This window comes from Camelina sativa, chromosome 17 (assembly GCF_000633955.1).
Source record: "Camelina sativa cultivar DH55 chromosome 17, Cs, whole genome shotgun sequence".
Taxonomy (NCBI): Eukaryota; Viridiplantae; Streptophyta; class Magnoliopsida; order Brassicales; family Brassicaceae; genus Camelina; species Camelina sativa.
In genome coordinates this window covers 11,802,622-11,815,139 of record NC_025701.1, presented here as the reverse complement: position 1 = coordinate 11,815,139, position 12,518 = coordinate 11,802,622, and the positions used below count along the sequence as shown (strand labels likewise).

At 34.1% G+C, this 12,518-nt stretch overlaps 2 protein-coding genes across 2 annotated transcripts; one reads left to right on the top strand and one right to left on the bottom strand.

Moving 5' to 3' along the window:
• Positions 818-1,683, top strand: LOC104756771. The gene is made up of 2 exons (XM_010479418.2): positions 818-953; positions 1,042-1,683. The coding sequence occupies exons 1-2, from the start codon at positions 863-865 to the stop codon at positions 1,260-1,262; spliced, it is 312 nt and encodes a 103-aa protein (XP_010477720.1). The 5' UTR covers positions 818-862; the 3' UTR covers positions 1,263-1,683.
• LOC104759396 (putative nuclease HARBI1) lies at positions 2,017-3,174 on the bottom strand. Its single transcript, XM_010482328.1, has one exon. It carries the CDS (start codon positions 3,172-3,174, stop codon positions 2,017-2,019), a length of 1,158 nt encoding a protein of 385 aa, XP_010480630.1.

The following is a 12,518-nucleotide window of genomic DNA, read 5'->3' as shown; positions in this document are numbered from 1 at the left end:
TTAGAAAATTGATGAACACAATTACACAAACCCTCACCTTATAGAACAATCGCTTTTACTCACTCATCAGTTTCCTCATACTTGATACTTTTTTTAAAAAAGGTTTTGAAGGAGATTGAAGATTCAGTAACATACTTTGCTTAGCTCGAGTTAACAATATACTGCATGTATTGTGTTTTATTATTAATTCACTATTTATACCATTGAGGTTTTATTTTTTATTATTATTCCAGTTAATCGCTATAAAAGATAAAATAACTAAACAAGTTCTAAATCAGGTTGCTAAATATGTGACTCAATTTATGTAAGTTGCGTGACGTGTGCCTATATATTTTGTATTTATTCCACAACATTCACTAGTTATGTCTAAGTTCATAACGTTCACATGGGTTGATAATCGTATACTATAAAAGACAAAATAATAAAACGCGTTTTGTGTTACATGAAGCTCATAGAGCAAGAATCATTTAAGAAGAATTTGACTAGTGATCATATATTTCTAAAAATGTGTCTCAAAACAAAATAATTTACGTAAACCACTTGATAGATTGAGTTAATCGATACACAAATTAATTAGGCTGTTGAAATCAATGTGGTCTGCAAATTTTATTTACTTCCATGTACCACATTCGTCTGCAAATCAATGTGGTCTGCAATTCAAATACTGAACTTTAGGTTAGTTTTAAAAAGATTCCACAGAGTGAAAAAGTTAGATGGGTGGGGTTAGGTGATTTTATTTAATGTAATTAACTAATTGTCATAAACCTCTGTCTTTCTATATAACCACATTCATTATACTGAGAAGGTTATTATCAAACCCACACATAACATAGACTTCAAAAACAAAAACAAAAAATAGAGAATGGCACTAAACGAATATACTCATGAGTTTGACGTGAAGTCTCAGGCGGACGACCTGTTTAAAGATTTCATGAAAGAATTAGAAGACAATGGTAAGTCTTCAACAGTATTACATACATCTTATTTAATCTGCTAACTATTTTTTCGACTAAACCCTTAATTTCTATGTTTCAACATAAGATGAGGTGGGTATCGAGGCTGAGGATTGGGAGAAAAGAGTAATTACGAGAAATGTGATCAGCACTGATTTTTTGAGGAAGTACAACTACAAGACGTACAAAGTAACCGCCACCATTACTCCTAGGGGTGACGGTGATGGTAGCCGTGTGAAATGGACCGTCAAGCTCGAGATGATTCCCGGAGAGATCCACGTCGGCCCACACATCAATTCTCCAACATAAATTCAAGAACTATTGAGTTTTATCGTAAGTCTCCGGCAGAAGAATTGTTTAAAGCTCTCATGGACCGTAGTGTTTGAAAAGATATCTGATGACATCGACGACCCATATCTAGCCATCAACACAGCTGCTTATTTCGTTAGGATGATCGATGCCAAAATCCTTAAATAAATATGTCCTAACTTGCAAGGTTCGTCTACATTGCAAAACGTCGTCTAAATAAACTGGCATACATATCTATATATTTATTGCAAATTTGCAATAAACGTTTGGTATTTTGGGGATGTATGGACTCGATCGTATAGCTATATTATAATGAATATCTATTGGCATATTATTGTTGGACCGGATGCATGATTATAATTTTCCCCAACTGGGTGAGCTAATTGGCGGCTTATGCAACTTGTTTGCTTAATAAAGATATATTCTCATGTTCTCCTTTACCTTAAAAAATTATGGAGAAGGCAACTTAATCTAACCAAGTTAGCTACTTACGCTTTGAATGGTTGCTGCATACACTCCATACTACCTAGTGCATACTAACAATTTAGTATGGAGTATAATGGACTGGAGTATGGAGTAAATAGTAGTATGCACAACACCATACTATAGTATGCATAACACCATACCATTATGAATGGTAAAAATCGGACTATGGTATGGAGTGGTGTGTACAAAAAGATTAAAAACAATTTAAATAATATTTTTAATTATAATTAATTAATAACTATTACAAAATGTTTTTAAAAATTACAAATCAAAATCTATTATTTCGATTATCCCATAACATATCAGCAATATTGTCTCGTATGTTTGCCATATATGGTCTATCTTCTCTCTCGACCTCATCTTGTTCATTTGAGTCATTTTGCTCATTTTCTCTATGCACTTCTGAAGAATCTTCAAAGAAATCTGTATCCGAAAAATTCGAAACTCTAATAAAGTTGTGGAGTCCCATCGTGGCGATAATTACTCTCTTTTGCACTTCCAAACCATATCTCGGATCATCCCTAAGAATCCTCCACTTCTTCTTCCATACTCCAAAAGTTCGTTCTATAATAGAACGTAAAGATGCATGAGATCTGTTAAATAACTCTTCTTTGTTCCCTGGCGGAGGACCATTGTTAAATTGTGACAAGTGGTATCTCACAACCCGATTTCGTGATGATCTGTAGGGAGCTAAGAAACCTTGCTTATTTGGATATCCTGAATCCACCACATAATATTTATCTCCAGGAGGCAATGGAAATTCAGGATCACCATCTTGAGCAAGTGAGAGTACTCTTGTGTCGTGACATGAACCGGGTGCTCCATTCCAAACATATGTGAATAGCATATTCATATCACATATTGCCATTACGTTGAAGCTTGTTCTATCATGTCGACTCCAATACATGGCTTGCAGTTCAGGCTTGACTTTAACACATACATGAGTGCCATCCATTGCCCCAACAAATCCACTAAAAAAGGGCCAATATCGTCGATCCGCTTGAAGATGTTGTGGAATCCGACGTAGTTCTTGCATTGTAGGCGTCTTTATGTAATCAAAGGCAAGCAACTTAGTAGCTCTCAACACTTCACCAAATTTTCTCTTCACAGTCTCTTGATTACGTCCGAATCTTAGGCCAATATCACGCTGAACTTCGTTATGCCCACACACTCGAAGAAACATAGCCACACTCTCCTCAATGCTAACATTTTGTGTAGGTTGTAAACCATAATTCTGACTGAGAATATTGCATAACTCTGTAAAGGCAGCAAATGACATTCTCAATAGTTGGAGACATGCAGCGTTGTCATTTTGAATACGGTCTCGAAGATTCTGCCATCCTAATCCTCCCCTTGTCTGGTACGGTCCTCTATGAACATACCGCTCATAGTAATCTAATGTAGGTTGTATAAGTAAATCTTCCATCTGCTCATTTTCCAAAGTCCATAGTTCAAATCTTTCTGCATCGGATAAATTTTGAATTCCTTGTGATTGTAATTGACAAATCCGATAAACCTGCAAAAATACAAAAAAAAATAACAACATTAGTTTTATTAGTTTATGCATAATGATATGTTGTCTTATATAATAGTAGGTGGTCTTAATAATAATAATATGTTGTCTTATAATAATATGTTGGTATAATAGTACGTGCATGGTCTTATAATAGCTTTATTAATAGTACATGGGTATAATAATACGTTTAGTACGTGGTCTTATAATAGCTTTCTTATTATTAATTAATCTACTTATAACACTCTAATAAATTAGTCATCATCTTCTTCATCACGTGAATGGTCTTGAAAAAGAGCTTGACGAGCTGGAACACAAGGATGCTCAGATGCAGATGGGTCGTTTTGCCCAAAGATGTTAAAGAATCCTCCTCCTCTTCCTGGTGTTTGAAAACCTAGAATTGGATACTCTCCTTGTGTTCCTGAAAAACTAGAGAATCCTAAACCTTGAAAGCCTGTTTGTGATCCTGGAGGGCGAAACTCTGGAACCGGTGGATTAATCGGTATACTGAACGATCTTTGGCTACTACTAGCGGAGACACTGCCACTGGACGATGGTCCAGTTGATCTAGAAGATCCGCTTGGTTGAGGGGTCCCAGTTTCCTCACCATATCTTGTACATTGGGTTAATGATTCCAAAAAATTCTATTAATTATCGTAAACTATATATATTGACATGGAAAAATTATAAACTATAAAAATATGCTAATTTAGTAAAACAATTAACATAATTAAACTTGATAAAAAAACTTATTTTGATTATTTCTTTTTACGCAAAAGCTTATTTTGATTTTGGTGAGACGGGTTGGCATTAATCCGATATAGAGAGTTAAGTGGGATTGTTTTTTTTCTTTAACACTTTTAGATGTATACTAGGAGATAAATGTATTACTAGACTATATATATACCACACGGGTTAAAACCTTGAAAACACTACAAAAATCCTATATTTTGAATATTTATATCAAATACCTATAATTTTTTTTTTATTTTTAAAATTAATAAATCAATAATAAAATAATAAATAAATAAAATATAAATTTTAAATTTTTAAAATTAAAATTATTGTTCTGCAGTATACTGCGGGTTAAATCCTAGTCCATCGTCATAATGATGACTAGATCTGTTTACTTCCGCTCGATTTTACGGTAGTAAAAATGCTTTTATAGAAAAATTTGAATTAAGTTGGTCGGTTGAAAAGACCTTTCCTAGTAACCACTATGTATGGATACGTTTATGATGGTTACTTAGCAGTTAGCACTTAGCACAGTGCCACAGTATATAATTTTTAAATCTTTCCACTGTATTATATTTTTTTTAATATTGGGACGTCACGTGTCTTTTAAGATACAAATATGCCCATTATTATTATAATACTAATAAAAAGTATCGGACTATAGTGAAATGACTTTAGTGCAATGGCAGGAGGTAAGTCTATTTGTAGAAAACACCATTACATCTGGAATCGAGTCCTGATTCTTACGAATGTAGGAATTTGGCTTATAGGCCGGCCAGTTGTGGCCCAATGGTTAACAAAAAAGAGTATTAGACTATATGAGAGAGATTTATAAATCTATACTAGTATTTTTGCAGCAGATTTTATTCAAAAATATTTTTTGAAAAGTTTTTACATTGAATGCTATTTAATGCTTATATTTATATCCAAACAAGTTTAGTTAACTTTCTCTACTATACTTATAACCAAATACAATTAAAATATTTTAAATATCTATATATATAATATTCTATAATTAATATAGATATTTAAAAGATTTATTCCAGATTTTAAAAAAATTATTCTCCTATCATCTCGTTTTGATTTTAAAATTTAAATGTAGTAAATCATCATACAATACATAAAGTCAATAAAAAGGTGTATTATTCCTGCATATATTTTGATTTGAATTTCTTAAAACAAACATATATTACTCAATTAATAGAAAAAGTGTGTGATCAACATACATATATAGTATATTTACTGTATATAGTAAATTATAAAATTTTAAGAAGTTTATAATTTATAACTGATATATCTAAACTTAATAAAAAGTTTAAAATTATAAATATTTAAACATATTAAATTTTCAAAATTACACAAACGAGTTATGTTACATGACAAATTATATGACATTACAAAATTGAATTAATAATACTAAAAATTAAACTATCAGTAATATGATATTTTTAATACGGGTTAAATTCTCATTTTAATATTTTAACAATACCAATATAAAAATGTCGAATCAAACTGATTTAAATAAGATTGTAGTAAACAAAAAATTATTGTGCGGTATACCATAGTTTATATATTAAATCACTAAAATTAATAAAAGAGTATATTAGCAAAATTAGTATTAAAATAGTACATTAACAAAAAAAACTAAAAAAAAAAAACTTATCCCGCGGTGTACCGCGGGTCATAATCTAGTAAACCGTATTTTATAAAGAAAAAAATATACCGTTTCCTAAAAAATAAAATAAACCATATACCATATTTTATGTTGTTGACAAAAAAACATGTAAATATCTTGTCAGAAAAGAAAAATAAAAGCAGAATGTAAATTGTTATAGCTTGTCTTTTAAGCTTTTGCTCAAATTCATAAAGAACCCCGAAGATAAGATGATGGCGTTAGGTAAAACAGTAAAAAAGTAATAATTAATGTAACTTTTTCTTCAAACTCTTTCTATATATAAGACACCTTCATTGAGAAGATTATTATCAAACCCTCATAACAAATATTTTTAAAGAAAAAAAAACACTAATTAGAAGAGAATGACACTAGGAGGATATCTCTCTGTTGAGTTATCCTTATTTATGATTGCGCGGTTTGGTTTTCGGAGTATATTATATAGAAACACGTCACATATTTACAATATATGCCCATAAATATTATTATATCATTACGTAGTATTTGAACAATACTAGAGAGGTTTATAAATTATAGACCATATTTTATAAGAAAAATAAGCGCTTTCTCAACAAAGAAAAATAAAAAATAAACTGCATCTAAATTTTTTTTTTTTCTTGAATTTAATGTTAAATTATATTCAAAAGAAAAATAAAACTGTTTTACAACTTGTGCAACGTTCTTTTAATTTGCAAAACATTTAGTAGAGAGAGTTTTTATAACCGAGCCTTGAGCCACACTTGATAAGCGTCATCGTATCTTCGATCGCCCTGTAGACCAATTGCCGTTAGTTGATCCTTTACTTGCTTATCCAACCACGTAACAATCTGCAAAGAGGTGTTGGGTGAGTTGCCATGCCTTCTACCATTCCGCTCCCGCCAAAGAGTATAGACAACGGCCTGAAAAACATAGCGAAGGAGGAACCCTTCAACTCTGGAACGTTGGTCTGAAATGTAGTCAATGAGAACCAGCCAATCAGTAGAGAACCGTGACTTCATGAGGCCCTGTGCGAGACCTGCTCAGACTTCTGCTGCAAAAGGACAAGAGAAAAAGAGGTGTTCTCGAGTCTCCAAGGTGGATTGGCAAAAAACACATGTACCTGCAGCAGACCCATTCCATTAGACCATACGAGCGCCGGTGGAAAGTCGATCATGCACTGCTAACCATACACAGAAGGAAAACTTGGGAGAGGCATGGGTAAACCAAACTCCTTTGTGCCATGCCACTGTCTGAGCTGTCGTGCGGATATGGTTCCAGGTATCTCTGGTCGAGAAGACCGGGCGATAAGTGTCCTGTCTCCCTTTCCAGAGCATCGAGTCCCGCGTATTCTGGGATGCTAGACGGGTGATATGTATAGCTTCTTCAACCTCATTAAGCACATTCACCATGTGTCTGCGACGACGATGAGTAGTCCACGCCTCAGCCAAGGTACTATGTCGACTAATCCCAAGATCAATGACTCCCCGGTCCCCAACAACATTGATAAGTGGCCCCAGGCCATTCCAATTGTCAAACCAGAAGGACGTTTTCTCACCATTACCCACTGAGACCTTACAGAAACCTCTGGCCAAATCCCTGCATTTTTTTTCATTTTTTTCCAGATCCAGGAACCGAGTGTAGAAATGTTCTTGACTGACCAAAACGACTGTCCTTTTATTAGGTTCGCAGAGACCCACTTAACCCAGAGAGAGTCACCATGCGAGATGATCCGCCACACAAGCTTTAAGCAACTCACCGTGTTTGCTTCCGTGAGCGAACGTAGACCCAAACCGCCCTCAACCTTGGGTTTACACACTACATCCCATGAGATCTTTGCTTTATTAGTATTCATATCCGTCCCGGACCAAAGAAACGCGGAGCAGAGTGAGTCAATTTCCTGGAGACAAGCACGGGGAAGCCGGAATGCTGCTAGCCAAAAATTACAGATGCTCCAGAGAACAGAGGATATGAGGTTAAACCGACCAGCAAAGGATAACAACCGTGCTGTCCAAGTTCCAATACGGTGGTGTATCTGTTCCAATAAAGGAGATAAATCAGTGCTTGTGAGGCGTTTGGTGACCAGCGGGAGACCGAGATAACGTACTGGGAGACTCCCCATTGCAAAAGAGAAACGGTTCTCAATAGCTTGCACCTCCGCAAGAGAGACACCCGCAAGGTATATGGTGGAATTCTCCATACTAATTTTTAGCCCCAATATGGCTGCAAAAGCATCAAAAACCTCAACAATACCCTCCACAGACCGTAACTTGCCATCAGAAAGAACCATAATATCATCTGCAAAGCTAAGGTGTGTAAGCCCCAGATTCTTGCATCGAGGATGGTACCCAAAGCTTCTAGCGCTAGCTGCTCGATCCAACATCTTAGCAAGCACATCCATGCATATCACAAACAAGTACGGTGAAAGAGAGCAACCCTGACGTAAGCCGCGGGAACTCCGAAAGAAACCCACAAGGTCCCCATTAACTTGCACAGAAAAGGAGGCCGTGGTGACACAGAGCATGATCCAACAATGGATATAGGTGGGCGGGAAGCGCAGGGCGGTGAGGACCTTTGAGAGAAAAGACCACTGAACTGTGTCAAAAGCCTTAGAGATATCGATCTTAATCGCACAACGTCCGGAGATAGTGTCCTTATGGTAATCCTTAACAAGCTCCGTAGCAAGGAGGAGGTTCTCAATGAGCAGACGATCCTGGATAAACGCGGACTGATTTGCAGAGATAAACTTTGGCAGCAAGCTTTTAAATCGATTAGCAAGGATCTTAGAGATCACTTTGTAAAGAACATTACAGCACGATATCGGCCGATAGTCCTTCACTGCTTTAGCCTCCGTTGTTTGTGGAATGAGTGCGAGAATAGTAGAGTTGACACCCTTAGGCAGAAAACCCTTAGCAAAAAACGACTGAATGGCCAGAACAAACTCACCACCAATCAACGGCCAAGCGGCCTTGTAAAACTCAGAAGTGTAGCCATCGGGGCCAGGGGCTTTGTCATTTGGCATAGAGAATAGAGCATGTTTAAACTTAGAAATTTTTTTTTGTTATTCAAATTAATTATAGGAGAAGAAAACAAGTCGAATCGAACAATTGAAGAGTCGTTAATGAGTAATGACTTATTAATGTGGTTTGAGTTTGACGGTCGAGCACGAGCAAAGACATTCGGATCGATGGAGACAAGACGACTTGCCATCATCTCATGCAATGAGCAACAACATTATTTATTGCTTTGCTACTTGGACTCGGGTGAAGAATCAATTTAGTGGCTCAAGATCCAGTATATCAATTCAGTATTATTGATCCGATATATAATTTCATTCTAACTGTAAAATCTAAACCCTAACCCTCTTATTTGTAAACTCAAACCGTCATATAATTTAATTCTAATCGTAAAATCTAAACTATAACCATCTCATTTGTAAACCCAAACCGACATATAATTTCGTTTTAATTGTAAAATCTAAACCCTAACATCTCATTTGTAAACCCAAACCGATATATAATTTTGTTTTAATTATAAAATCTAAACTCTAACCACTTTATTCGTAAACCCAAACCGACATATAATCCCCTATATATTAATAGAGGAACATTTTGGCAAAAAAGCTTAGGTGTCAGCATTACAGAGCTCAGGACACTCTTTCCTTTATTTGTCATCAGCTTTTAAAAATATTTACATTTATTTACCATTGTATTTTTCTAAAAATACAATTAACACTCAAAATTAAAATTTTCTATTATATTTCTAACTTAATTATATTTTCATAAAATATTTAAAATGAATTATAAGAACTATTTGTTTATATGATATAATAATATAAGATTGATATTATAATAACTCTCACTGGTTAAATTTAAATAATATACATTTTTTTTAGATATATACTATACAATCTAATTCTAAATATTTCAATTACCCATAAATATAATAGATTTTGTAAATAAAAAGTACAGTAAAAATATTAAATAATTATTTTATACCGCACTATGTGCGGGTTGTTAGCTAGTTTTGTTTTAATTAAAAAATCTAAACCCTAATCACCTTATTTGTAAACCCAAACCGACACATAATTTTGTTCTAATTGTAAAATTTAAACCAAACCAATATTTAACTTTCCTGAATTAAAAGTATACAGAATTTGTTTCCTTAATTTGTTTTGCTTTTTAATTTAATTTTGATTTATTTTTTTAAATGAAATAATGTATAGAAGATTTTGATTGATTAAAAAGGAAGAAGTGAACAAAGGGTTTCACCTTAGGAGTGAACCTAAGTATTTTTCTTGAATTATGTTTGATTTGTTTTTTCTTTTAAAATCTAATATAATATTTAGTCCCATGTATTAGTAGGTACATTTTAACAAATTCATTTTGTAGAAAAACAGAGGTTTTTGGCAAGAGAGACAATAAGTGGGGACAGATATTTCATTAACGAGTCATGATCATGTATTGCCATTTTGAGTTAAGAGACCGAAAAAATACTTCTCGCCTGCAACAGAACAAAAATATTTTGTTGATTCATTTTCTTTGCTAATTTGTTAATAGTATATGACAATAGTTACATAGATAAATCACTTTTTTTTGTTGTTATTAAGTTTTTATGAATTGAAAAATATCTCAAATACAACTTAGACAAATTTCGCAAACAAAAAAAAAATCATCAATTCAGAAAAACAATCCACAATACCATGTTCTAATGAATAAATTACATTTTTCCCAATAAGAAATATTAATTTAAACTAATATATATCATATGCTTTCGAAAAATATATTTGGTATTAATCCATATATTTTCGAAAATGGACAATTCCCTAAAAGGAAGAATTCTTAATTGATTTTGGGGAATTTTTTTTTAAAACCCATTTTTAATTATTTAAACAAACTGTGTATTTCATGTTTTAGTTTGTCAATGGTCATTTAGTCTTCTTATTAATTGATCATTTGGTTTTCTACTGGAAGTTGAAAAAACAAAAGTTATGATATTTTTTTGGGAAAAAGAAAACTTTAAAGGGGTTATTTTTGTGAATTTCCCATTGAAAATGTTCGTTTACAAGCCATCAATGTGGTAGAAAATAAAAAAAAAATTGGTCTGCACAATTTATATATAATCTACCATGCATATACGACATAAATTATTTAATTAATTGTTCATTAGCAGAATGCAATGGTTTTAACCAAAGAAAAATAAAGCAGAATGCAACATGTTATTAGCTTGGCTTTTAAGCTTTTGCTCAAATTTATAAAGAATCCAGAAGATGGTGACGTTAGGTAAAACCGTAAAAAAGTAATAACTATTGTAAAATTTTCATCAAACTCTTTCTATATATAAAGACCTTCATTGAGGAGATTATTATTAAACCCACATAACAAATATACTTAGAGAAAAAAAGAAATAGAGAATGACACTAGAAGGATATCTCTCTGTTGAGTTTGATATCAAGTCTCCGGCGTATAGATTCTGTCAAGGTTACATGGCGATAGCGAAACCCACAAGAGACCAAGGTAACTATATATTTCCCATTACACATATGCTAATTCATAATTCAAATAATCTTTCTTGATTACTGTTACGATTCGAAGTAGGAATGATACGAATCGAGTACTCAATCCTCACGAATCACTCTCTCTCAATCTGAATCAATATCGAACGAATGAACAAATAAAGAAAGAAAGAAAGAACACAAGACGCAAGTTTGTTAACCCGGTTCAGCAAGATCGATGTGATCAAGCCTACATCAGGAGCCGAATCAATCCGGTAAATTCACTATCAGAGCAAGGTGAACACAACTCAAACTCGAGCTTACAACAATGGTGATTCTCTCTCTTCTCTCTCGAAACAAACTTAGAGATACAACGATGAAGAAGCTTAGAGAAAATAAGAAACGCAACGTTTCAATATAACAGAAAACCCTCCACTGCAGTTAGAAGCTTTTCGTTTTAACTTCTTCTTCCTGGTTTAGTCCATGTCTCCAAAAACCAGAGATAACCACCCAATACAACTCTTCTTGATTTTGGTTAAGACTAACCAAGATCAAAACTGGAATTGAATCAGAAACCTTCAACACTCCACCTTGATTCGATTCCTCACTTGCTCAATGAACTTGCACTTACTTGGATTTAACCTTCGGCCGAGTCGATATAACATCTCACCCGAGCAACTTTAGAAAGTCTAAAGCTGCCTTGAACTTCTGCACAGGAATGCCTTTTGTAAGCATGTCTGCAGGATTCACTGAAGTGTGAATCTTATGAACAGCAACCTCTCCAGATTCAATAACATCTCTGATGAAGTTGTACTTTACCGCAATATGTTTAGTCCGCTCATGAAATGTAGTATTCTTCGACAAGCATATTGTAGACTGTGAATCGCTCCAAACCGTGACTTTTTTCTTGACTATAACCCATATCTTCAAGTAATCCTCTAAGCCACAGAGCTTCTTTCACTGCCTCTGTTAACGCCATATACTCAGCTTCGGTTGTTGACAATGCAACAACAGGCTGCAAACATGACTTCCAACTTACAGTGTTTCCTCGAACTGTAAACACGTAACCACTGGTTGACCTTCTTCTAACAAGGTCTGCTGCATAATCTGAATCACTGAAACTTTCTATCTCCAGATTATCACCTTTAGTAAATGTCCGATTCAAATCACTGGCTCCTCTTAGATATCTCAGCAACCATTTCACAGCCTCCCAGTGCACATGCACATGTTTACTCATAAACCTACTCACCAAACCAACAGCATGAGCTATGTCAGGTCTAGTGCCTACCATTGCATACATCACACTTCCAACCGCACTAGCATATGGTGTTTTATTGACATCAACACACTCACTAACATGTTTAACTGCTTTCAACTTGA